The sequence below is a fragment of the Pelophylax lessonae genome (assembly GCF_965119305.1).
Source record: "Pelophylax lessonae genome assembly, chromosome: 8".
NCBI lineage: Eukaryota > Metazoa > Chordata > Amphibia > Anura > Ranidae > Pelophylax > Pelophylax lessonae.
In genome coordinates this window covers 114,064,983-114,091,977 of record NC_138775.1, presented here as the reverse complement: position 1 = coordinate 114,091,977, position 26,995 = coordinate 114,064,983, and the positions used below count along the sequence as shown (strand labels likewise).

Sequence of the window (26,995 nt, the reverse complement as noted above, 5' to 3'; positions counted from 1 at the left end):
CGCCGGACTGGATGGCTATTTAGATCGCCGGCTCTCACTCACATGTGTTCGTTCAAACTGCCTTGTGCCTTGATGCTAACCTGTCTTGAAGCATACCTCGCTATTGGAACCACGCTGCGCTGATCCCTGTATCCCGCTACTGGATCATCCGCCCTTGCTGGAAACCTCTCCTCTGCTACATTGCTATTAGTGATAAGTACCCCACAGGGGAAACCTCCATAACCTTTATACTAAAGCTTACACTATCTAGCTCTGCATAGTAAGGACTGTTACCACATCTGCATATCTAGATTGCTAGCTCTTGAGCCTACTGCCACCTATTCCTGCACTGGGTTGATCTCTCTTGTATGTCCACCTGCTACTCTGTCATCTGCTACCATACATGATTGCTAAACCTATCTGCATCCATCTGCTACTATCTTACCTTCAAGTGTCTGTCATCTACCATCTCCACCCAACCTGTCTCTTCAGTCTATCATCACTGTGTTACTATATACATAAGTCACTCTAGGAAACATCTTATTGAGTGTGTGTATTTACTTGCTGAATTGAGACCTTCTACACATGATGAGTCATTGAGGGTTGGGAATGGTATCTCAGCGTTTCTCTTACATGACTAGTGAAGTGGAATATTTCTGCAGCTGAAAATCCACACCATACATAAAACGCAGGAGCGTTACAGATTGAACGAACCACAAATGAATTCAGCAGAAATAACCACTCAGGTGACACAATTAAAATAGCAAGTAACTGCGTTAATACACGCACTTGCTGAATTAAAAGAAGATAATCAGGCTCTGTCGCAGCAGGTAATTAGACTGACACAACTTACCTCTGCGCAGTCTCCTGAACCCAAAATAAATCCTCCTTTGGTATTTACAGGCGATCGCAAAAAATTTTGCGAATTTAAAAACGCATGTGAGTTACATTTCTTGTTAAGACCCCGTACCTACCTTACTGATCATATTAAGGTTTGTACTATTATTTCTTACCTAACAGGCGATCCTCGGGCCTGGGCAGACTCTCTTTTTGAGAAAAACGACCAGCTTCTCAGCTCCTATGCCTTGTTTCTAGCAGAACTTACTAGCCTATATGATGATCCCAATAGGCAGAGTACTGCCGATTTTCAATTAAGATCCTTGAACCAAGGTGGGAGACCTGTGGAAGACTTTGTCGCAGAATTCAAGAGATGGACCCTTGATTCAGAATGGAATGATGCATCTCTGAAAACCCAATTTAGGCTTGGCCTATCAGAGGCCGTTAAAGACGAGCTGGCCCGAGCGGATCTGCCAAAAACCCTGGATGCATTGATACAACTCAGTATCACCATAGATAGAAGACTACGAGAAAGGAAGTCTGAAAAAATGGGAATGCCATTATCCAGTTCTTCTCGGATTTCGGCCGTTGACCCCACTCCTAAACCTGCTCCAGGTAACCACAGACCCCGGCTACCTAGGGAAAATAGGAAACCAAATAAATATGGTGATCCTGCCTGGTCATGGTCCAAGCCTGCCTTAAACAGTCAGCCTTGTCACTCTGACACATCCCATTTGAACCCTGATCCTACAGAGATGGATGAGGAGCCTATGGAGATTGGTGCCGTACATACTAAGTTGTCCTTACAAGAAAAAAGAGATCACAGGAGAATCTGTGGCCTTTGTTTTTATTGTGGTGAAGGGGGACATTTCATTACATTCTGCCCAACCAGACCCCATAGGCCTAAGGCTCTCCCAATGGAGGCCAGGCGAATCCGAAGGGTCTTCCCTGAAAAACAGCCTGGAAATTACCAAAGCTGTTGCCAGCCCTGTCCCCGTTCTATATCAGAAAAGGACACCCAGAAATTGGCAGATGTTGGTATAGATACTCCTATTTTTGCAAGCACATTTTTAGCTTCCAATGAAAATATTGAGATTCTTGCACCTGACTGCGTACGCGCTTCTAATGGCACGGTGGTATGTAGGAAGGATCTGAGGATGTTTGAAGAAGCATTGGTTGCTAGGACTTCTAGGATTACTTCGGATGGTTATGCGTCCGATTCTAGTGGGGGGTTCATGTAGCAGACACCCTAACAACAAGTGATCCGATTCTCATATCGGCAACAAGTGATCCGATTCTCATATCGGCAACAAGTGATCCGATTCTCAGATCGGTTACCAACCTGATCCGATTCTCATATCGGCAACAAGTGATCCGATTCTCACATCGGTTACCAACCTGATCCGATTCTCATATCGGCAACAAGTGATCCGATTCTCACATCGGTTACCAACCTGATCCGATTCTCATATCGGCAACAAGTGATCCGATTCTCACATTGGTTACCAACCTGATCCGATTTTCATATCGGCAACAAGTGATCCGATTCTCAGATCGGTTACCAACCTGATACCATTTATTTTTTTTTTTTCTTCCCGATTTTCATATCGGCAACCAGTCTTATCCGATTCTCGCATCGGCAACCAGTATTATCCGATTCTCGTATCGGCAACCAGTATTATCCGATTCTCGTATCGGCAACCAGTCTTATCCGATTCTCGTATCGGCAACCAGTCTTATCCGATTCTCGTATCGGCAACCAGTATTATCCGATTCTCGTATCGGCAACCAGTGTTATCCGATTCTCGTATCGGCAACCAGTCTTTTCCGATTCTTATATCGACAACCAGCCTTAGAGGCCTTCCGGAGCCGGCCTTACGGGGGGGGGGTACTGTAAGGTTCTGGCACTCTCAGTGCCTCCTATCACATTATTTCCGGGTGCTTTCCATCTACCTAGATAGATGAAGCACATATAGGTGTGTTTCCCTTTAAGACTGATGCTGTCATCACTGAGCGCCGGACTGGATGGCTATTTAGATCGCCGGCTCTCACTCACATGTGTTCGTTCAAACTGCCTTGTGCCTTGATGCTAACCTGTCTTGAAGCATACCTCGCTATTGGAACCACGCTGCGCTGATCCCTGTATCCCGCTACTGGATCATCCGCCCTTGCTGGAAACCTCTCCTCTGCTACATTGCTATTAGTGATAAGTACCCCACAGGGGAAACCTCCATAACCTTTATACTAAAGCTTACACTATCTAGCTCTGCATAGTAAGGACTGTTACCACATCTGCATATCTAGATTGCTAGCTCTTGAGCCTACTGCCACCTATTCCTGCACTGGGTTGATCTCTCTTGTATGTCCACCTGCTACTTTGTCATCTGCTACCATACATGATTGCTAAACCTATCTGCATCCATCTGCTACTATCTTACCTTCAAGTGTCTGTCATCTACCATCTCCACCCAACCTGTCTCTTCAGTCTATCATCACTGTGTTACTATATACATAAGTCTAATTATAGGAGTAGTGGTGCGCTTCAGGGGTTAGCTCTTGTGGATCTCTATTTGGGTTGGTGGAAGTGGTGTGTCTAAATCTTGATTTGAAAGTGCTCAATGTGATAAATTTGTGTATGCGTTTATATTCCAAGAAATAAATAATAAAAGTGCAGGTGCGTAGTGTCAATCAAACCAATGCGTGTATCGATAAATACATAAATAAATAAATATCACGGTTTTTCTTCTTTACAAATAAGCATCAATAAATAAATATATGAATACGGTGTTGGTCTTCAATGTGTATATCAATAAATGAATAAATAAATAAATATCAAAGTGCTTCTTCTTTGCCAGTGAACCTCAATAAATAAAATATATAAATCCAGTGTTGGTCTTCAATCTGATTCATAAAAAGTAAAAGATATATATATGTGCTCAAATAAAGTGCTGCGTGCAATTTCTATTAAAACGGTGCTGAAAAAAATGTATGTGAACAATTCTGTTGCAATCTTTCAAATACCAATATCAACTGAAATAGTCCAAAAAAAATATATACAGAAAATCCGAAAAAAGCTTGTGTAAATACCTTCCTCGCTTATATCCGTGCTTCACTTATTAAATCAAGTGACTGTGATCTCCTTCACCTTGTGTGTCACCTCTATGTGCTCTAGCCTCTCACCTTATAGGCAAGACCAATCTGCCTTTGGTATCCATCCAAGCTTATCGATAGACTCTGTTTCTCTCAATCCGGATCCTTACTCTCTTTTTGGAGCAGATTTCTTGAATTCCTATAAGTGTTTGTCTCGATCGTTTTTCTAGTACTATCCTCCTTGTCCGGTCTTTAGTGTGCCTCAGAGACAAAGACTATTCATGGTGCAGTATATCCAACTCATTTATTTAAATATATAGGTTTGCACTTACATTTTTGGCAAGAAAAATCAGCATGTAAACAAAAAAACAGCCGCCGCTGTGGAGATCGGGCTCCGTTGTAACGTCACTTCCGGGTATAGGGCTCCTCCTACGCGTTACGTCACGAGGTCACGTGACTTCCTCAGGGAGTGGCTATAGCTGGAGTGACGTTCATTATGTAGCGGCGAGACCGGATGTTCACCGGTCGCCATTTTTTTGGAGTTCTATTACATTCCTTCTTGGCGGAAGTCCTCCTTCGGCCATTTTTTGTTTTTCTGCCCGCCCACTCATTATGCTAATAAGAATAGCTCATTGTTCACCCTTTCCTTCACTCGGGATATTAGCTGACAGCCCGGAAGTGGGTTAGAACTTAGCTCAATTCCGACATCTTAAAACTAAAATTTATTTAAACGAACATATTAAAAACGAACATGTTAAAAACCAACAACCTCCTTTAAAAACAAGGACTTATAATGTATCTGATGTTAGCAGTGTGTTTGATTGAAAGAAAGGAGATATATTGTGTGAACCACTTCTCAAATTCGGAGTGTCTGCAGAGGAGGGGATACATTATAAACTGTATGATGTGAAGGTCCGGGATACTAAATAAAACTCAAATACGAGTGTGATGCACTGAATAAAAGATATTTTTCATTTAAAACAAGGGATGTTGTTAATAAGATATTAAAATATATATATAAAAAAATATATATAAAAAAACGGTTAAAAATCACTAATAAAACAATTAAGATCGAATTCTGTATTCAAGCCTTTGGGGGTAAAAGAATCCATCTTGAAAATCCATTTGGATTCCATTTTACTTAGGGTCCGGACTTTGTGGCTACCTTGCCAATGTTTTTTATAGGGTTCTATACCCCAGAATTTCAATTGTGTTGGATCTTTTTGATGATATTTTGCAAAATGCCTATAAACATTGTGTTTGTCACTGCCCTTGATAATACCTTTCACATGTTCTTTGATTCGAATTCGCAGTAGTCTTTTTGTGCGACCCACGTATTGTAACCCACAACTGCACTCTAGTGCGTATACTGCTCCTTCTGTATTGCAGCATACAAAGTCATTAATTTTAAAATTATTTCCATTACTCGTGGCTGTAAACTCTAAGATCTTTTTATTAGATAGTTTAGTTTTTTGGCATGCGAAGCATCTTTTACATGGAAAGAACCCTTTTCCTGTGAAGAATGAAAATGCCTTTTTTGGGGGATCTACAACGTTCTTTACTATTTTGTTTCTAACTGTAGGTGCTTTTCTGTAGACAAATTTCGGTAGTTCGGGAATATTTCCTTTTAGATGTTTATCTGCTTTTAGGATATGCCAATGTTTCTTTATTATTTTTTCTACTGCTTTGTGTTGCGTGTTGTAGTCCAATATAATGGGTAAGGTATCTGTGAACTTATTATTTTTTTCTTTATTCCTTAATAGTTCTCCTCTTTGTAAATTCTTTACTTCTTCAATCTTTTTCTCAATAAATTGCTGTTCGTATCCTTTATTGGCGAATCTCTGGCCTAGGATTTGCGCTTGTTCTTCATAGTCTTCATTTTTCATACAATTCCTTTTTATCCTAAGTAATTGTCCTTTCGGTATGTTCCAGATCCAGTTTTTATGGTGGCAGCTTGTGACAGGTAGATAGCTGTTACGATCGACTTCTTTAAAGTATGTTTTAGTATAGATTCTTTCATTTTCTTGTTTGATGAGTAAGTCCAGATACGTTACTTCTTCCTCGCTGATATGCCAAGTTAGTCTGATGTTTTTCTCATTATTATTTAATTTGTTTAGGAACTCTTCTAGTGTTTCTTTCGGTCCATTCCAAAACAGTAGGCCATCATCTATAAACCTGTTGTAGAGGACCAATTCAGTAGGTTTGTCCTTGTATATTGCTTCTTCTTCCCATTGGGCCATGAATATGTTTGCGATACTTGGCGCAAATTTCGCGCCCATTGCGACGCCTGTTTTCTGATGATAATAGGAATTTTGGTACCAGAAATAATTCTTTTTTAAACAAAGATCCAAACATTTGATTAAAAACTTTCTTTGCTTGCATATTAGATCAGTGTATTCTCTTAATGCCCATTTTGTCGCTTCGCATGCCTCATGATGTTTGATTATGGTATAGAGAGATGCGACATCGATTGTCGCCATCTGCAATGTTTTGTGTTGTGGGAATTCTTCCAGGATTTGTAAAATATGTTTTGTGTCTTTTGTGTATGATTTTGTCTTGGGGATGATCGGTTGGAGAAAGGTATCAATGTATTGTCCTAGTCTTGTCGTTAATGAATCGATACAGTTTACTATCGGTCTTGGAGGTGGGTTTTCACTATCTTTATGTATTTTCGGTAATACGTATATAATTGGTGTTCTGCAGGATTCTGGGACTAAGTATGTTGCTTCCTTTTTATTCAATATATGCTTTTTTAGTCCGAGATGTATTAGTTGTTCTAGTTCCTTCTTATGTTTGAAAACCGGATTACTTAGTAGTTTGGTGTATGTGTCTTCATCATTCAACATATTCGTTACTGTTTCTTGATATTTCTCTTTGGCTAGGATAACAATTCCTCCCCCTCTATCGGCTGGTCTGATGACTACATCTTGTCTGGTCGCAAGTTTCTTTATTCCTATTTGGATCGCTTTAGGTTCTTCCATTTTCTTTACTTTTATATTTTTAAGATCTTCTAAAACCAATTCTTTAAAAGTTGTTACAAATCTGTTATCATTAATTTGTGGATTAAAAGTTGATTTGTTTTTTAAAACGCTATGTTGGATATTGTGGTTGTTATTCGAACTATATTTTATTTTAGTTGGGTTTCCTAGAACATATTTCTTTATATTTAGTTTCCTTATGTATTTTTGAATCCCTACATATGTTTCGAACTTGTCTAGACTTTTTTTTGGTGCATATTTAAGACCCTTATCTAGAACTTTTAATTCTTCTTGTGTAAGGGTCTTGCCGCTTAGATTAAAAATCCCTTCACCTATCTTTCTCTTTTCCTTTTGTTTTCTCTGCCCTCCTCTGCATCCTCTCTTCTTTCTGTTCTTTGGGGTTTTGGTTCTTCTTTCTTTCTGGGAGAGTGGTTCTCTTTGCCTCTCTCTAAAAAAGGCTTATTTTGATCTTTTTCTTTCTTTCTCTTTTCCTGTTGTCTATTGTCTCTTCTGTCTTCTTCTCTGTGATCTCTTCTGCCTTCTTCTCTATGATCTCTTCTATCTTCATCTCTAAGATCCCTAAGGGGGGCATAATGGTTGTATGTTGGGATCGGGCTTCTCTCTCTTCTGTAATATTCTTGTGGATGATCCCTTCTTTCTCTTTGTCCATTATGTTGGTAGGGTCTATTATTATAATTCTGTCTCCACTGGTGCGGCTTTCTCCAGTTGTTTTGTGGTGTTCTGTAACCATTCGGTGTTCTGTCATTTGGTGTTCTGGTTGGATAATTATGATTCCATGAATGGTAGGGGGATCTTTGTTCTGGTTTTCTTGGAGGATAGTTTCGGTTCCATGAATTGTAAGGGGATCTAGGTCTTCTCGGGGATCTGTTTTCTTGATGCCTTGGTGGATAATACGTGTAATTCTGTTCTCTTTCCTGGTTTCTAGGAGGGTAAGGATGTGTATTTTGATAAGGATGTCGGTATGAATCTACTTCTCTATAGTCCCTCCTTCCTTCTTCATTTCTGGATTGCCTTGGAGTGTAATATTGTGGTCGTTCTTGTTGCTCATAATTAGTATATCCAGGATTTCTTTGGTCACTTCTTTCGTTCCTATAGGTGCGCGGTGTAGTTCTTTGTGGATCTTCTTCATTTCTTGTCTCAGGTGTAATAGGTTCGTTATTTTCTAATCTTTCTATTCCGCTTTCTTCAAATTCCTCATCTATTGTTTCTTCCATTCTGACAATTTTTTCAGGTGTTGAGAATGTGGAAATGGGGTCATTAATGCCAATTTGACTCTGCCATTTAAATACATGGTCAATTTTATAGTCGTTCATATCTCTTACATATTTCTTCGTTTTTCTTTGCTGTGTCTCTTTACCTTTCGTTTTTAGATCTTTATTGACTTGGGCTGTTAGTCTTTTAAATTCTTGGGTTTCTTTGAACGGTTCTAATAGAGTTTTTAACTCTATTATTAATGATTCTATATATTTTAATTTCCTCTGTTTTCTTTTAAGTAGGAATTGTATTAGTTCCAGACCTTTACCGTTGAAGAAATTATACCACTCATCTATGGATTCTTGGTCGGCCAATCCATCATTTATTGGTACCTCCCATCTCAGTCTTCTTGGGACTATTTTTTCTTTGATGTATTTATCGAATGTATTAATATCCCACCATAGGCTTATTTTATTCTCCAGATTGTGTCTTAATTTCCTAATTAGGCTTTCCATATCATTCTCTTTTCTCTGATTATCTATATTAAAGATCTCCTCCAAATTGATCTCTCTATCTTCTACGAAGTCAAACACCTCCATGACTGCTGCTGGGATCGGTGTCTAGTATTTTACCAGGGTGCAATATATCAAGGGGTGTGTGTGATCCCTGCGCTATCTGAGATGGCAAGAAAATCCCTGCTGCAGCGCCACTGGGACTGATACTAAAACAGTAAACGATATAATTATAGGAGTAGTGGTGCGCTTCAGGGGTTAGCTCTTGTGGATCTCTATTTGGGTTGGTGGAAGTGGTGTGTCTAAATCTTGATTTGAAAGTGCTCAATGTGATAAATTTGTGTATGCGTTTATATTCCAAGAAATAAATAATAAAAGTGCAGGTGCGTAGTGTCAATCAAACCAATGCGTGTATCGATAAATACATAAATAAATAAATATCACGGTTTTTCTTCTTTACAAATAAGCATCAATAAATAAATATATGAATACGGTGTTGGTCTTCAATGTGTATATCAATAAATGAATAAATAAATATCAAAGTGCTTCTTCTTTGCCAGTGAACCTCAATAAATTAAATATATAAATCCAGTGTTGGTCTTCAATCTGATTCATAAAAAGTAAAAGATATATATATGTGCTCAAATAAAGTGCTGCGTGCAATTTCTATTAAAACGGTGCTGAAAAAAATGTATGTGAACAATTCTGTTGCAATCTTTCAAATACCAATATCAACTGAAATAGTCCAAAAAAAATGTAGCGGACCCCCCAGAACCCCCTAGGGCCTAGTGATGACCTTCAGAGGCAGAGAGGGCTACATACCTCCTGTGGGTGTGGATTGTCAGGCATGGTGGGTAGTGATGCAGGTAAAATAAAGGTTGGGCGCCAGTCACTTTTATGCTGAAGTAAAGGAATAGTTTATTTCTTCTCAACAGGACAAGAATAAACAGGGGGAGAGAGGGGTAGGGTCCAGGACACCCTTTAAGAACAGTCTATTAGGCAGACTCCTATTGCAAAAGACAGGTTATTCAGACAGCGGTACAGGATAGCAGACCTTGAGAATTATTAGGTATCCATAGAGCTTCAGATCGATCTGGGAGACAACTTCTCTCCACCAGATCCAATCCCTTTTTGTGGTCTGTACTGTCTGGACAGCTGTCCTCCATAAGATACAAGCAGGTTACTCACACAGGTTACTGGATGTCTGTGGATGATCTTTTCCTTGTGGGTCGCTGGCTCTCCTCAGCAGAATCCCAGGCATCTGACTAGGCCTCAGGCTTCAGGCCTAGTCAGCAGCAACAGCAGCACACACCCTTCCCCCAGGGGGGTAGGGGCGGAAGAGACCGATCATTGGACCTCCCATCCTTTTTATAAGATCCCCCACAATGCCGCAGTGACACTGCGATTGGCTGAGGGACACCTGGACATCAACAGTTTGCTTAACTGTAATTCTCACTCTAGTGCCAGAGGCTACAGTGCCACCTACTGACAGAAGGGAGAAGCGCAGTCAAACAGATTAGAAGGGAAGTCCAATTAACCACAGAATAATTACAGCCAAGCTAAGTAAGGCTCAGCAACTAAATTTAACAGCAACCTTGCATAAAGACAAGGGTGCTACACACTCCCCCTGCCAAGGAGACTACGTCCTCGGAGTCTGCCGAGACAGAGACTCTCAAGCCTGAGAGTGGATGTCCTGGTAAAAATGGATGGGTAAGGGTGAAAAGGAAAAGGTTAAACTTTGGTGTACAAATACGTGTGGCATTCCACACGAAGCAAAAATATAAAACAATATGCACATTACAATACTTCCTAACTGACTAACTGACTGTCAGTACATCCTACAATGTTATAAGGCAAAAACCATACTCACCAAAGGCACTGTCTCACCTCAGCCGAGAGAGAACACTGTGGGTATGAAAAATTAGCAACATACTCATAATATCAATTACTATACTATAGACATATATACATCTAAAATGTTGTTTAACCTCAGCCGAGGGAAACAAGATTTTAATAAGCAAACACATATTATCACATCCTAATACTCTACTCAATTTACCATGAATATATACAAAATATTTGCATGTCAGAGAGAAAGTGCCTATCTCCAGGGTAAGAGACTGACCGAGAACCCCCCAAATAAGGGCACATCCCCTGAAACATACCAATACATCAGAGAAAATAATCCACTTTAAACTATTTCACTAATAGTATAGAACTTTACTGCTCACTAGGGTAGACACTCTTACGCCATCTAGTGGAAAAAAACAGAAACACTTTGCATCATCAAAAAAAACTTTTCAGTCCATAAGTTCCAAAAATGCAGGTGAAAAAGACTTTCTGGTTTCCTATAGCACAGCCTACCTGACTAACTATCTATTTTACAAGGTCTCTGTGACCCCAGAGTCCCAATAGCTCTATTCATAACTCTGGCTAGCGAAGATTAGTTCTTGCTGGCTCTGTTACACCAAAGTCCAACAGGCACTTTACTTATTGCTTTCGTTTCAAAAATAGAAAAACACACTCCTTTCTTAGGAAAGTTCGAGTTCAGTAGTTTGTACCAAACTGATGATAGTGTTGCAAACAGGCAACACCAATAACTGAAAGATAGCATCAGCCATTTTCTCCAGGAGGCTGAGGCTAGTTTTCTTCACACCTGGATGAGAGGCATGCTGGCCATTCAAAAGCATAAGCCAGCAGGTATTTAACTTGAGCTTGTTTGCATGGCTACTTCCAGAAGCAACACAGCCACACAAAAAGTTTGCAGAGGACTATCATCATCATCATGAACTTTGCTGATTCACTTTTCCAGAGCAAACAAAGTCCCACTGCACATGTAATTTCATCTCACCTTTTTCATAGCAAGACACACTGACAATGAATAGCAACAGGTCAGCATGTCACTTTTCAGGGCACCTCCTGTAGCTGCTGGCAATTCAGAGCACAGCCCAGCAGTAACATAGCACAGACAGAAGTGTCCCCAAAGCAACTTTTCAGAACAGCTTCTGGTGAGACAGATACAGCTTCAAACTTGACATCACATAGCTGTATCCCATAGGATTTTGACACAGAAATTCAAGCTTTATACATCACCAATAGTATCGTGGATCAGGCAGTTGAATAGGCTTCCCAGAAGATCCAATAGTGGTGATGTAATGCCGTGCATCAGCTTGATTGGGCCTCCTTATAATGACACAATCCGGGTATATATGACGACCATAGTCCCAGGTTTTCAGAACTTTAGTGTACTGTTCTGCTTGTCTGGGTGACAACTCAGAGATTTTACGGTATGCAGGAATTCTCAGGTAATCTCTGATTGCACTGTCAATCCATTGAGTCTGCTTGTCTTGAATTTCAGCTACAAGAGACTCTGGCACATAAGGATACAAATAGCCATATTCCTCAGCTATTTTCTTCATCACAATTCACTGAAACTTAGACAACTTTGACAAGATTCTAGGGTCTCCATATCCAAGCAACACAGGGGTATCTGGAGCACACTTGACAGGATACCCTGCAACTGTATCTGGTCTTGGAGGGACACTTGCAGGACCAGATTCATGACTTGTAGGCAAAGGCAAGTTAGGCCTAATACTGGAGGTAATATTGGGCGAATGGACATCCTCCTTTGTAGGCTCAACTTGCGGTTCAGTCTCACTATCAGACCAATTTTCACAAAATGACACAGTGTCAGAAAACAGTTCTGAGATTCGGTCAGACATTATATCAGAGTCTGACTCTGCAGAGAACTCTTCAGCTGGGAGCAGGTTAGGCCGGGAAATTATAGCAACAGACTCTCCTGACTCTGCTCCCAAGGAAGACACTGGCCTCACAGTCCCAACAGGTACGCCACCCTCACCCACATCAGGCTTACCAGGTTCAGGCGATTTCTTTTCCGGTGATCCCATCATCAAAGCAAGTAGGCGACCTCGACCGCGACCACGGCGGGAGGTCACTGGGATGTCCGGCATTGCAGCGGTCACTGTAGCTGAAGAAGTAGAAAGAACAGGAGCTTCAGCAGGTAGAGCAACAGTAGTAGTGACCACTGGAGCCGGTCCGGAATCGGCAGCTGCAACACATTTGAGCCAGTCCACTTGCAGTACCCGGGGTGATAAGGCCGGTGAGACTACTTCCAGGAGCGATTCCCCGCAACTTCCGCAGGTGATCCAGGGCCGAATACTAGTAGCCAGTCCAGAACATTTCACACATGTCAGCCCGATCGCTTCGTAGCCTCCAGCCGTGTACAGCACCAGGTTCCCTTTAGGTGTGTACCGCACCCCGGTGTCAGTGATGACTTCCTTCAGCCCAGCGGGGCTAGAACCGATGCCTGGCACAAACACTCTCAGGTCAGAAGAAGGAATTCCAAAGTGCGCCATCTTCACACTCTTCCAACACGTGCAGCCAGGTAACTGCGCACACAAGCGCGGTTTAATTTCCTCCGCGTGGGAACAGCGACCCCTCCCCCTGCCAAGGGATTGGTCCAGCTGTTCAGCAATATCTTCAGCGCCCGCCTCTTTTCCTTTGCGGCGCCAAAAATCTTCTGGAGTCTGCCTTAACCCCTTCAGCCCTGGCGTAAAGTGACAAAAGACCAGGCTGACACTCTCCCCAGAGCAAAGAGACAGTTAGGTTCTTCCCACGTTGTAAAAAGGACAAAACACAGTCTTTGAGGTACAAAAGATGTCACTTGCCACTCTCCCACGGAGCCAAACGGTGATTCCTGCGCGGTTGCTATAGGCGACCACCACAAAAATACCGCTTCGCCCCACGTTGGGCGCCAGATGTAGCGGACCCCCCAGAACCCCCTAGGGCCTAGTGATGACCTTCAGAGGCAGAGAGGGCTACATACCTCCTGTGGGTGTGGATTGTCAGGCATGGTGGGTAGTGATGCAGGTAAAATAAAGGTTGGGCGCCAGTCACTTTTATGCTGAAGTAAAGGAATAGTTTATTTCTTCTCAACAGGACAAGAATAAACAGGGGGAGAGAGGGGTAGGGTCCAGGACACCCTTTAAGAACAGTCTATTAGGCAGACTCCTATTGCAAAAGACAGGTTATTCAGACAGCGGTACAGGATAGCAGACCTTGAGAATTATTAGGTATCCATAGAGCTTCAGATCGATCTGGGAGACAACTTCTCTCCACCAGATCCAATCCCTTTTTGTGGTCTGTACTGTCTGGACAGCTGTCCTCCATAAGATACAAGCAGGTTACTCACACAGGTTACTGGATGTCTGTGGATGATCTTTTCCTTGTGGGTCGCTGGCTCTCCTCAGCAGAATCCCAGGCATCTGACTAGGCCTCAGGCTTCAGGCCTAGTCAGCAGCAACAGCAGCACACACCCTTCCCCCAGGGGGGTAGGGGCGGAAGAGACCGACCATTGGACCTCCCATCCTTTTTATAAGATCCCCCACAATGCCGCAGTGACACTGCGATTGGCTGAGGGACACCTGGACATCAACAGTTTGCTTAACTGTAATTCTCACTCTAGTGCCAGAGGCTACAGTGCCACCTACTGACAGAAGGGAGAAGCGCAGTCAAACAGATTAGAAGGGAAGTCCAATTAACCACAGAATAATTACAGCCAAGCTAAGTAAGGCTCAGCAACTAAATTTAACAGCAACCTTGCATAAAGACAAGGGTGCTACAAAAATATATAGAGAAAATCCGAAAAAAGCTTGTGTAAATACGTTCCTCGCTTATATCCGTGATTCACTCATTAAATCAAGTGACTGTGATCTCCTTCACCTTGTGTGTCACCTCTATGTGCTCTAACCTCTCACCTTATAGGCAAGACCAATCTGCCTTTGGTATCTATCCAAGCTTATCGATAGACTCTGTTTCTCTTAATCCGGATCCTTACTCTCTTTTTGGAGCAGATTTCTTGAATTCCTATAAGTGTTTGTCTCGATCGTTTTTCTAGTACTATCCTCCTTGTCCGGTCTTTAGTGTGCCTCAGAGACAAAGACTATTCATGGTGCAGTATATCCAACTCATTTATTTAAATATAGGAAACATCTTATTGAGTGTGTGTATTTACTTGCTGAATTGAGACCTTCCACACATGATGAGTCATTGAGGGTTGGGAATGGTATCTCAGCGTTTCTCTTATATGACTACTGAAGTGGAATATTTCTGCAGCTGAAAATCCACACCATACATAAAACGCAGGAGCATTACACCCTGATGGGTAAAACGGGATGGTTATGGGGTGGCCCACCTGCCTGGTCTTGGTGCACTGGAGTGTCAAAACGTAATGATCCCCCCACTTGACCAGATCTCGTTTAAGGAGACATAAGCGCCCCTCTACTGAGGAAGCTACCATAAACTCCCCGGGCCTGAGAAAGCCGTAGAAGGCCAGATACATGCAGCTTTAACAACTGCATTTGTGTATGGCTCAAAAGGGGCCTGTGTCCAGCAAGTTGGAGAGAGCCCGGAATTTCTCCCCATCTATTGGCAACCGCCTGACCGAGGAATGGTGATCCACTTTGCCAATACCCTTCAGGAGGCTCTTCAGAGGATATGCCCGGAGAAAAGGCAAGGAGTTTGGCTGGTGCGTCAGAACATGGTGTTGAACACCCGCCAGATACAGTTTGATGGTACTGACGGATAACTTAATTTGGAGGTGGCAAAAGGCAGCGAAGGCGACCATAGTCTGCACTGAATGGTCATCCAACCCGAATTCCACTAAAAACCTTCGAAAGATGGACATGGCTCGGTCATAGGCCTTCCTGGTGTTGGATGACAGAGCCATACGGGCCAACTCCCGTCAATGCGCCAAGATCCGGGCTAGTCTGTCGGCCGTCGGGTGGAGGGCGAAGAAAACCTGCAATTTGGAACGGGAAAGAGCATCAGCGGCTGAGTTGGAGTGACCCGGAATATGCTCACAGTATAGAAAAAACTGGTAAGTGGCAGCTACCAAGGTCAGCCTGCGGACCAGCCTCATGATAGTCAGGGATGATGACCGGCCTTTGTTGATAATGTCACAGGCAGCCATGTTGTCACTGAAACATTTGACTGCCATCCCTGACCAGCACCTACCCCAGGTGACAGCTGCCGCCACAATAGGATATAACTCAAACAAAGCTGAGGTCTCCTGGAAAGCAGGTAAGGCAAGTGACTCGGCCGGCCAACTATCCCTGAACCATGAATCCCCAAAGATGTCCGCGAACACGGTATTGGCGGCCGCATCCGTCCAAAACACAGGGGACTGGGCAGAGATGGGCGGGATGAACATGGAGATGCCGTTCCAGCTTTCCAGGAACTCAACCCACATGCCCAGGTCCGCCCTGGCAGGGGGATCCAAGTGGGAGATGACGCCCTCCAGAAGACCTGGCAACAGCCGCAGCAACCGGGAGATGAAAGACCTGCCCTGGGGGATAATTTGCATGGCAAAGTTCAACGACCCGATCAAGGACTGCAACTCCTTCCTTGAAAAAGACCCAAGTTCCAAGAACCTGCCTACCACCCCACGAATGCGTCCAAGTTTGTCCTCAGGGAGGCTGGACTGCATAGAGACGGAATCCAGGGAAATCCCCAAGAAATCCAACTTGGTGACCGGTCCAACCGTTTTGCCTGGTGACAGAGGGACCCCTAAGGTGGAAAATAAGGCCATGGTACTCCTTAAACTGACCGGCGTGCAGTTGCTACGCTCGACCAACAGGAAATCATCTAGGTAGTGCAAAACCGAGGGGCACCTGGAAATATTCAGAAGGAGCCAGCAGAGCGTCTCTGCAAAGGTATCGAATATCCAAGGGCTGCTTTTGGACCCAAAGGTCAGCCTGGTGGCGAAATAATATTTCTCCCTCCACTTAACACCGTGGACGTGCCATAAGGAGAGGTGAATGGGCAGAAGCTTGAAAGCGTTGGCGATATCCGTTTTACTGAGCCAAGCAGCCCTACCAGCCCCTAAAATGGCCTGGATGGCATTGTCCACGGTGGTATAGTGGAGAGAGAACTCGGCTGAAGGAATAAGGGAATTAAGGCTGGGGTTGGTGGAAGAATGAGGAGCCGACATATCGATTATCAAACGTTTTTTATTGGTGTATTTACTCGTGGAGATACCGATAGGGTTGGTACGCCAGGAGGAGAAGGGGGGGGGCGGGAAGGGACCTAACATGAACCCCTCCTGCACTTCCTTCTCGAGCAGTAGATCCACCGACTGCGGGTCCTCCCTGGCCGACAGTAAATTGGGACATTCCAATGTCCCAGTGGGAAGAGACACCAGCCCCGTGTGGAACCCTCCCGAGAACCCCTGAACCAGATACTCCACCAGGTGAGGAGACGGATGAGCCTGCAGGTAAAACTTCAACACCTCAACTTTGACCCCGGTTAGTCATTGTTTAGGGTTGATCTTGGACGGACACATAGATTTAGTATGGGCCCTGAAACAGATGGAGCAGACATGGAGCAACCTGCAAGCACTGAAGCTGCACGCCCCCCCCATTAAAATTGTTACAAACCTGGGCCTTACCTAAGAACACAATGGGACGACCCAGCTTATCCCTCAGGCCACGCTGCTCTGACCTTCCAGCTCCCCCCCCTAGGACCCCGGCCGGGGCGGATTCAGCCTCCACAGGGCAAAGGCTGGCAGAGTGTGACGTGGAGGAGCATGTGGCACAGGAGGGAGGTGCCAAGCCTGCAAAGTGCCTGCAGAACAGCTCGGTATCCAAAAGACTCCAATCAACTCGAACGTTGAATTGAGCCAAGGCCGCCGCCGCCTTGGCCGAGACTGACTTGTGGAAGTCAAAGAAGGTGAAACCCCCGTATTTGTGCCCTAGATCCACGATCTTATGTAGGTAAAGATCTAACTCTTTTCCGACGCTGTGGGTATACGGAACACAAAACGTCCCTGTAGATGCCGAAGGCCAGGACAAACTCTGGGATAGTGAGCTTCTTATTGAGCCTGGGGTCCCTGGCCTTCATGACTACAGACAAATCCCCGTAACTATAGACCTTATTTTCGACCATGTCCTGGGAGGCGATGAGGAGAGCCACCAGGTTGACATCCTTCCCTTCCAAGATATCCTTGCGGAGAGCTGGGGGGACCAAGTGGGCCGGGGTGATAATAGGAGAAACCGTAGAAGAAGGCAAGATGGGAACTGGGGGCCTACCCTGATCACTAACGGGAACTGGGGTCAGGACCGGCAAGGAAGGAGGAGGACCCCCTTGAGCCGGACTGGCGTCCTCCAGTTTAGTCAGCCTATCACCGATGGACTGCAAGGAAGATAGGATGGAGTCCAGGGTCCCCTGTATAGCAGACGTACAGCCCTGAGAGCTGGTGCCCAGTCCAGGATCTTCTGGATGATCCGTCATTAATCTGAAAAGTTCCGCCTTCCTTGCTGTGGCCGGGAACGGGATACCCTTCTGGCGTAGCACCGCCGAGATCTTCGGAATGGTCCAAGACCCATAGGAACCCAGCGGAGATGGAACCCGACGACCCCTGGGGGTACCAGATCCGACAGGGGTGCTGGGTCTGGCTGGCGTGGAGGGGGATGAAGACCCTTCTTCCAGGATGGCTCCTTGAGGCCCGCTGTTGAAGGAAACAAAAAATAAAACGCCCAAGTCCGATTAACAACCGTAACGTGTAAGGAGAACCACTGGCTGGCTAGCTAGTGCCCATAGGCGAAAAACTGAACTACCCCGTGATAGGTGAGGCCCTGCTAGATGCCAAGCGGCTGGTGAGAGGCTCTACCTATGATTTGGGCGAGGGGCGAGAGCCACTGACGTGGTGGCGGGAAGTTGGCCTCTCGGTGACAGTACAGAATTAAACGTGTGGCCGTGACAGGTGAGGCCCTAACTATAAACCCATGAGAAGGGTGGAGCAAGGCGCTAGCTATGGTTTGGCCCGAGGGGCGGAATAATCTCCGACGAGATTGGGAGGTTGGCCTCGCGGGACCGGCTAAAAAGGGGGGGGGACTATAGGGCCAGCACCTGAAACCCTAACAGCCAGTTTAACTTGCCCTACAGGGGAGGGGGGGGGACCAAACATGACAAGAACAACACAGTTGTAGTGCAACAGCAAAATAGTGCCTACGAAGAGGACAAACGACATGAAGTGTGGTATGTGCACAGAGGTGATGAACCCGTGACGGAGCACAGGAACCAAATGGCATCCGCAGGTGAAACACAGAAGTGTGGAACGAGCCTGAAGTGTAACCGGAAGGGGCCTAACCACCTGGCGCAAGCCCGACAAGTGACTATGTGTGTGGTGGCCAAAGAGAAGAACCGGCCTAACAGTGTCTAAGAGTGACACCAATGGCGTCTGTGAAGACTAAAAATGAGAGGAGCCGTGAAATACATGAGGAACCTAAACCTGAAGTAATACCTGATGCCGGCGTTGAAAGACATGAAGAACTTGAAGAAAAAAGGCAAAAAGGTCAAAAGGGGGGTCAACCCATGACCCCCACTAGAAGATACAAACATGGAACCAGGAACAACACAACCCTGCAATGCTGATGAGCCCCCCCCCCAACCCCCAGGCACCAACCCCCCCCCTCTCCGAGGCACAGCGACCCCCCCCCCCCCCAAGCAAGGTGCCCGTGGCACCGTGATGCAATACATGAGATGAGGTAGCCGAGGCTTACAGGCAGGCAGTGAGTGCAGGGGGGGCACAATAGTCAAAGGTAACCGTGACCTGGCAGAGAGGCAGGGAGAGTGTGCAAGAACCAGTGTAATGGAGTTAGCCGTGGCCTACAGGGAGGCAGGCAGTGTGTGCAAGAGAGCCTAGTGAAGGAGTAGCCGAGGCCTTACAGGGAGGCAGGCAGTGTGTGCAAGAGGCCTGTAAGAAGGAGTTAGCCGTGGCCTTGCGGAGGCAGGCAGTGTGTGCAGGAAGTCTTCCCCCCCCCCTCCCCCCCATACCCTGCAGGTACCTGACCCCCTGCTGAACAGCGGGGAGAAGCAGCAGAGTAGAGCTGGCAGCTGGAAATGCAGATGGCGGCTGGAGGCAAAGAAGATGGGGCGGATGGTCGTGCAGGATGAGCTCGGCACCGTGCAGGGAAGCGCCGCCGGGATGGAGGAGCTCGGCTCCCGCAGCGGTGTCTCCTGACACAGGTCCCGACTGGAAGTCCGGTCCACAAGGCAGCAGTATCCGGCCGACGTCAGGTGACCAAACAAGAACACCTGACCAGCCGAGTGACGATCCGAGCAGCAGCAGGCCGGTATAGGGGAGGGGCGGCGCTATAAAGCCCGCTAGCTCCTCCCACAAATACCGGCCTGCGGCCGAACACTTATAATCTCAAACACTAAGCAAAGATACATTCAAGAGATCTAAAGGGATACTCTAACCTTCTAATATATACTGAGATGACTTATGCTAAGCTGAACACTACAAAATTGCATTTCAAGATACACATTTTCCTCACAATCCCCTCTTTTCCCAATGCCTGGAATCAAATGGATTCCAGGCATTGGGAAGATTATGCAGTTCTCCCTGAAGTCTCTCTCTAGTTGGTGGCCATTAATAATGTCATAATAATCTGGTACTTGAACATCCTTAGTCTCTTTGGTGAAGTTGTGAAAATATATGCAACATATCTGTTTGTTTTGTGTTTGATCACACAGACCTGTTACTGCCATCATAAGTCTTTCCTGTCGTTGTCTAATTACCTCCTGCTCCATCCTAATTTTCCTCATTTCTTCATTGATTAATCCTATATCCTTTGTTGTTGTGTTGATCCATTTTTCCATAATATCGGCAAATGCATCAAGCTTAATAAGTGCCAGTGCTGTACCCCCTGGTAGGATGCTCATGTAGAATTTCTCCCATGAACTAGTCAGTGCCCTCTTATATCGTCCCTGATAGTGAAATGTGAGTACCCCTGAGGCTGGCACCATACTCACACGTCTTCCTGACTCAGTACTCATGTAAGGGAACAATCTAACTATGGAGCGCCACCCGGCTGATTCTTCTCCCTTAGGAAAAGGAATAGTGGTGTGACACCATAGCCGGCAGCAAATTACCCAACCCTCGTTGGGGCGGATATCATCTCTTGAGTAGTCAGATCTGTTCGCATTCCAATTAAACATAACCACTCCGCTATATGTATCAATTTGAACTTGCTATCAAGTACCAATGTTTTATTCACCAAATTTAACCATTTATATACCTCTGACTTGTTATAGGTTGGTTTTGATCTAGGGCACGAAGAAATATTGTACATTGACAAGTTTCTCATCCTTGCATTTATGTCAGCAGTGGTATCAGTGTTTAGGCCTGTAATGTCTACCAAGTTAAATGTTTTGTATTTCTCCATGTTTAGAAGTGTAAAATTGACATCTGTGTCATAACAAAATTCACCATTGGCATAAATGTTTGTTTCATTATTCAGTGGGTGCCCATTCAGAAAACAAAATTTTGGTGGTTGTGTGTATCCCTGTATTAAAAATGGCCTATTGTCTGGTCTTGCCTGTCCAGTGAACACACATGTCTCATTCATTAACTGTGTTATAGATAATGGTTTTGCTATCATTGGGAATATATTTTCTCCTGAATGCACATGAGAACAAACCCAACAATCTCCCTTTCCCTGTGATTGTTGTATACCATATTCATGCATCAGCAGAAAATGATGGGGAATTCTATTCATATCTTGGAAACCTTGAGGATGTACATTCCCTAGAATCGATGGTAAGGGATCTATGTACTTCTGTATTGCTAAATTAAAATGCCTTGCTACTTGTTCTGTCTCCCTAAAGTTTGGTTTGGGGAGAATATCTTTCTTATCAGACTGAGGAATTAATCGCTTAAGCTCCTGTACTTTCCTTCTGGTGGCTGTATCAGTTGGGTTGGGTGTCAGACACAAGGAGATATTCTGGAGCGAGGCCTTAATGATCAATGATATGGCTGCTATTTTACATGGCCCTCCTAGTTTCTGCTCATTCCATCCTATAACCTTATTCAACATTGTCTTCCCCAACCTATTTCCAGCTCTTGTACAGCAAGCAACCTTTGCATTTCCAAAATTGGGTCTTTCAAAAATAGAAGGGGACCTCTTATGTCTGTGCACGTGGGAGGTTGCATGTTGCGTTAGTCAGTGTGCTTTCGGGACTACACAAAGTATTACAACACCTATTATAACAAATATAATAACAATGATAATTCCTAGCCGCACTAGGGTTTGTTTTCAAGTATTAGACCATCCAAAATACTGATCCCAAGGGTTGTCAATGCCAAAATTCTTCTTTAGTTCCACAGAATGGCCAGAATGACCTTCCCTTTGGGGCCAGTATTATCAGGAATGTAAGTACAGCATCTATCTACTTTATCAATATATACACAGGTACCACCTTTTCCTGCGTGGGTCATATCCAGAGCCATTCTGTTCTGGAATGTCATCTGGGAAGTGGCTTCTAGTTGTTCTGCTATGCTCTTTAGGGATTTCTTTATATAGTTAACAAATCTCTGCTGATTATAATAGTTATAATTTATCCAATCTACATTTTTATTTATGGTGACAAGGGGAGAGATAAAGGACTCATAACTGGCTTTAACCTGATCTCTTTCCTTGAACTCATTAGATGGCACATACATATACATACATATATACATACACATACACCCATATGGGTCAAAACCTCCCATGGAAGCCTCTCTCTTTTGTTTCCCTGTAGTACTTGTGTGTTAGAGGAATTCTACTAAAATTATGTCATGCCATTCGTTTGTGTGATGGCTATCTGGTAGGGTGAACTATGGGACAGGGCTCTTTTATTCTTTTCCTGAGGTGTCTCTAATACTATGTCTGGGCTGGTGGCGTTAGGGGTCCCACAAATTCCTCTAACGGGCCCCAGATCCGCTAGTTGATATATACAGTTAGTTATGATCCAGGTTGGGATGAACACTAAAAATACTAGTGCCCCCAACAAAATCCACAGCTTGCCAAAGTTCCTTGTTATGAGTACAGTCATTTTGCAACTTTTCAGAGACTATAACACCTGCTTCACTCGCTCTTTAAGGATTTTCAACACCTGTTTCATCTCCTTTATCTGTGTCTTGCTTCCACCTTGACCTTTTACTCGACTGGCATGGATCTGGGCTTGTTGGTTTTCCACAAGGACAGCGATTCTGGTCACTGCGACTACCTCTGTCTTTTGGTCCAAAACGAAATCCAGCCTTGGTCCTGTGATGTGGCAGCAGCTTGATCACTACTTCATTTCCTCTCTTCAAGGGATGGCAGGGAATCTGTGAAGAGAAAGAGAAAGGTGCGAGCAACCTTTTCGTTCCACTTGATTCAAAGTATCAATTACCTTTTTTTTATTTTCTCAACTTCTCTTTACTTGTCCTATTCATCCTTTCCACTATACCTAAACTCTGTGGATGACAATCTATTTTCAGGATTTTAACTAGTTTCTGGCATCCTCTTTGATATGAAAGCTGGACCATTATTAGAACTAATTCAAGGCAGGCATCCCCATCCAGGAATAATCTCCCGATTAAGAATGTGTGCCACCGTGTGGGCATCTCCCTTTTGTGGTCCTAAAAGCTTCTACTCATCTGCTGAACATGTCCACTATTAACTCTTGTTTCTACCCTGTGTTGGGCTTATGTTTGAAAACATTTTGTAGATGTTCATGTTTGGCCTTATGTGTTTGGTTGTATTGTTCCTAATACAGATGATGCACCTAGCAACATATGCTTGCACTAATTTAGACCTGTAAATGCAGAAAAAAAAACTTCAGTAATACTTCATATGTTCTTTCCCACCCCCTACTCCTATTCCACGATACTAGGCAATAGACAGTGGGGCGCTAGCTGCGGGGATACATGATCTCCCCTCTTTTAGAAAAAGGCTATTCTCTACTCTTTCCTAAATCACCACCCAGTTCCTTAAAACCTGTTCTGTAACATGCGTTTGTAGCTCTAACAATGTGTGATCTTTTGGCTTGGAGCAGGAACCATCTTCAAAAACATCCTCTGCTCCCTCAATGGCTGTCTACATATCATGTTGTGGTGTAACACACTCTTTAATACCAGTAGCCCATTTAAAACTGGGGCCTACCTAGGGCAAATGATGTGGCCATCCCTATTACCATCTCACAAGATGCTATGTTTGGAGTCACTTCAGGCATGCCTTTAGACCTGGACTGCGACCATCTTTGGACAAAAACTATAGGGAAAAGTCCACCACCATACTCCTGGACAAGTACACCTGTCATGGTCTTACAATTGTCCCTTGCATAAACACAAAACATTTTTCCATGATTTGGGAGGCCCAGTGCAGGCACTACAACCATAGCATTTTTCAGATATATAAACACATTTAACATTTCTTGTGACATTTCTGGACCTGTGGTTTGTCTCAAAATGTTATTATAGATAGGAGCAGTCCGGATCCATAACAATCAATGATCCTGTGGGCGGGCAAGACCCACTGTGGGCTGGCAAGACCCACTACAGCAGCAGCTCTTATGTGACTGACTCTACTATCACCCTCTGTGAGAACAAAACCAAGGTAAACAACACTCTCCTGACACCACTGTCATAATTCCTGTGACACTTTGTGTCCACATACATGTACATTTCTTCAATAAATTCACTTGCTCTGACTGGCCTCCACAGAGTGACTACATATGTCATATACATATTGTAGCGGGACTGACCCATGAGCAGGTGTCCATCCCCTCTTGCATGGTCTGGAGAACTTATAGAGCGGACAAGCGAACTGCTCTACACCAGGTCAGTTACCTGGACTAAAAAACAAGAAACAAACATGGCTGTGTCTCCTTGTCAAATAGGACGCTTAAAAAAAACACATTACTTAAACCAATCACTGTAAAGTGGGTAGCATCGGATGGTATGGCTGTCAGTAGAGATGGCACATCACTTGCATGCTATGATGATCAGATAAAGAACTAAAAAACTTTTTGGCTTAGTGCCAATTTTCCCAAAAACTTATTTATTTATTTTTTTCTTTTTTGCTTCGTGCCATTCTAACAAAAATCTGGCCAGAGGTTCCCCTCTTTCAATAGAGGATACCCATAAAATATAATTTAAAAACTATAATCAGATAAAAAGTTAATCTGATTTGAAACTTTTGGCTCTGTGCCAACAGGGTCCAATGGTCACACTAATTGCAGTAACTTTTTCTGTCCAAAAATTAAATTCCATAACTTTAACAGGAATAAAGATATGACATTTGAACGCTTTCTTGGCAAGTAGCCAATTTTCAAAATTTTGCAGGAAGGCTCCCCTTCACATAGGGGACCATTTGCAAAATGTAATTTTTCATTATCTATAATTCTATAAAAAATAACTTCAAAATATCCTGCCGACAAAGGCAATATATGTTTTTTTTTATTCACTATTATTACTGTTCACAGAGGTTGCTATGCTTTATACACAACAGGGGAGTAGTGTTATCTTGTGAGGTAATACTATTTTAAATGTACCTTCGGCCAAGAATCTATCTAATGTATGCCTGATTCAATCCTCCCTCCAAAGGGGGACATGGAATCAATCCTACATCCAGGGGACTTATGGCCCATACCCCTGGATCCTGATGTCACTGTAAATACACTCACTGTTGTGATGTTGTTGTAAGGCTGTTGTGAGGTTGTTCAATTGTGGGGGGGACCTAGTTTGAAAATGTCCTACTTTGCCTCTGAATTCCCCCTTTCTTCTGCTTCTCTGATAACACCCTTGAAAATGCGCGCTGACAGGCTGTTTTCCTTTCAGCAGATCAAAAACAGCCAGCTGCATTTTTTCCTATTATGGCTTTTTGAAAACCATCCATGTCTTTATCAGCCCAGTATGAAACCTTAGCATGTACTGGGACTTTAAAATTACTGATAAATGTCTGAATCATGAGGCTGTGCCACTCCTGGGTGACACTTAAACCGGCCTCATAAGTCCATACATTTCTAAACCTTGTCCAAAAATCCAGGACAGTTTCACCTGACTTCTACTTACAAGCAATTGCTGTGGGTAATGAGGACCTACTCTTAAAAGCCCTAGTTAACTATTTATTATTCCTTTAATGCCTTTTCCCATTTCTTACAACATTGCATCACATACATTTCATCCCAGGCACCCGGAGGGGATAATTGTATTTTGGGTGAAGCCCCACCATTTTTTAACCTCCACCCAGTCCCCTTCATTGCGAGGACCTATAGCGCTGAGCCGCGTAATTCCCAATTGCGGACCGCGCTCATATATGTTCGCCCAAAATGGATCGGTAACTGTTATCCCACAGGTGCCTGATACAAAGAGTAACGGTGTGGGTCTGGTCTCCGGCTCACCATCCGGATCCTTTCCCAAATCGTTACCCATAACTTTTTAAATGAAATCTAAAACAAGCTCTATATATTCTTTCAAACAATAGCACAATGCGGATAAAGAATAGCAGCAGTTGTATAATTAGCGTTATGTTAGTGATAAGCTTGAGCAAGCACAATAAATACTTAATACATAAATACTTTAAAATACTCTTACAATGTGTCTAGAATTTCTTTGACAATGTGGGCACCACAATCTATGAGTTTGATAAGAAGTATTCACAAATACCACTATTTGTACCATTCAACCAATACAAACCAAATCTGACTGTACAGTTATGTTTCACAATTGATTCAATCCACAGACAGTCCAAGTAAGTTGATAACAAACATATACTTTTCGATATATTAGTTTCACTTACTGTGCGTATATTCCTTTTCCTTTTATATATCTTATTTTACCTTTATATATGTATTTCCTTGTACTTCCTTGTACTTTATATAAATTCCTTGAGTGATCCTTAAACTCAATAAGTCCTGCCAACACCAAACTAGACTAGCTCTTCGTTTGGAAAATCCCTGCCAACGCCAAACGAGACTATTTCTCCATTTGGATAATCCCTGCCAACGCCAAATGAGACTAATTCTCTATGAAAAATCCCTGCCAACGTATGACGCGTGTTACTATAAAACACCGTCCCCTGCCAGCCACGCTGCGTGTTGTCCAGGAGTACGCCCCTCCTGAAAACCTACAGAACACAGTGTACTAATCTGTGCCTGTCACAGCCATGCCAAAAACTAAACCAGCCTGCCAACACTAACCTACCAATAACCTGCCAACACTAATAATAGTACCGGGTTCTACTGTATCCAGGAAAGCAACATCTCAACCAGCATAAAAAAATGGAAGAAATATCACTTACCCGGATAGTCAGCACCCCACTTCTGGTACCATTCTGTAAGGATCCCGAGTTTGGGTGCACCCTAGGTTTGTCCTGTGGATGAATCTTCAGCTAGCCGGACAATCAATGAAAACCATACACAAAAGCTTGGTTCTAATGACTGCGTTTGTTTTCAGACATCATTGAGAATATATAGCTTCAAACCACAAAATTATCTTATACCGCCCATGAAGCTCCCTTTTGCTCAGACACCCGCCCCACTCCCAATTAGCTCAAT

General features: G+C 43.8%; 2 protein-coding genes across 2 annotated transcripts; both read right to left on the bottom strand.

The window, feature by feature from the left end:
- Positions 1-19,894: 19,894 nt before the first annotated feature.
- Positions 19,895-20,632, bottom strand: LOC309562169 (uncharacterized protein; the record flags this gene model as incomplete). Its single annotated transcript, XM_082266292.1, has 1 exon — positions 19,895-20,632. The coding sequence occupies one exon, from the start codon at positions 20,630-20,632 to the stop codon at positions 19,895-19,897; it is 738 nt and encodes a 245-aa protein (XP_082122418.1).
- A 90-nt stretch (positions 20,633-20,722) lies between these two features.
- LOC309562168 (uncharacterized protein) lies at positions 20,723-21,510 on the bottom strand (the record flags this gene model as incomplete). The annotated part of the gene is made up of 2 exons (XM_082266291.1): positions 20,723-20,740; positions 20,788-21,510. The coding sequence occupies 2 exons, from the start codon at positions 21,508-21,510 to the stop codon at positions 20,723-20,725; spliced, it is 741 nt and encodes a 246-aa protein (XP_082122417.1).
- Positions 21,511-26,995: the final 5,485 nt, after the last annotated feature.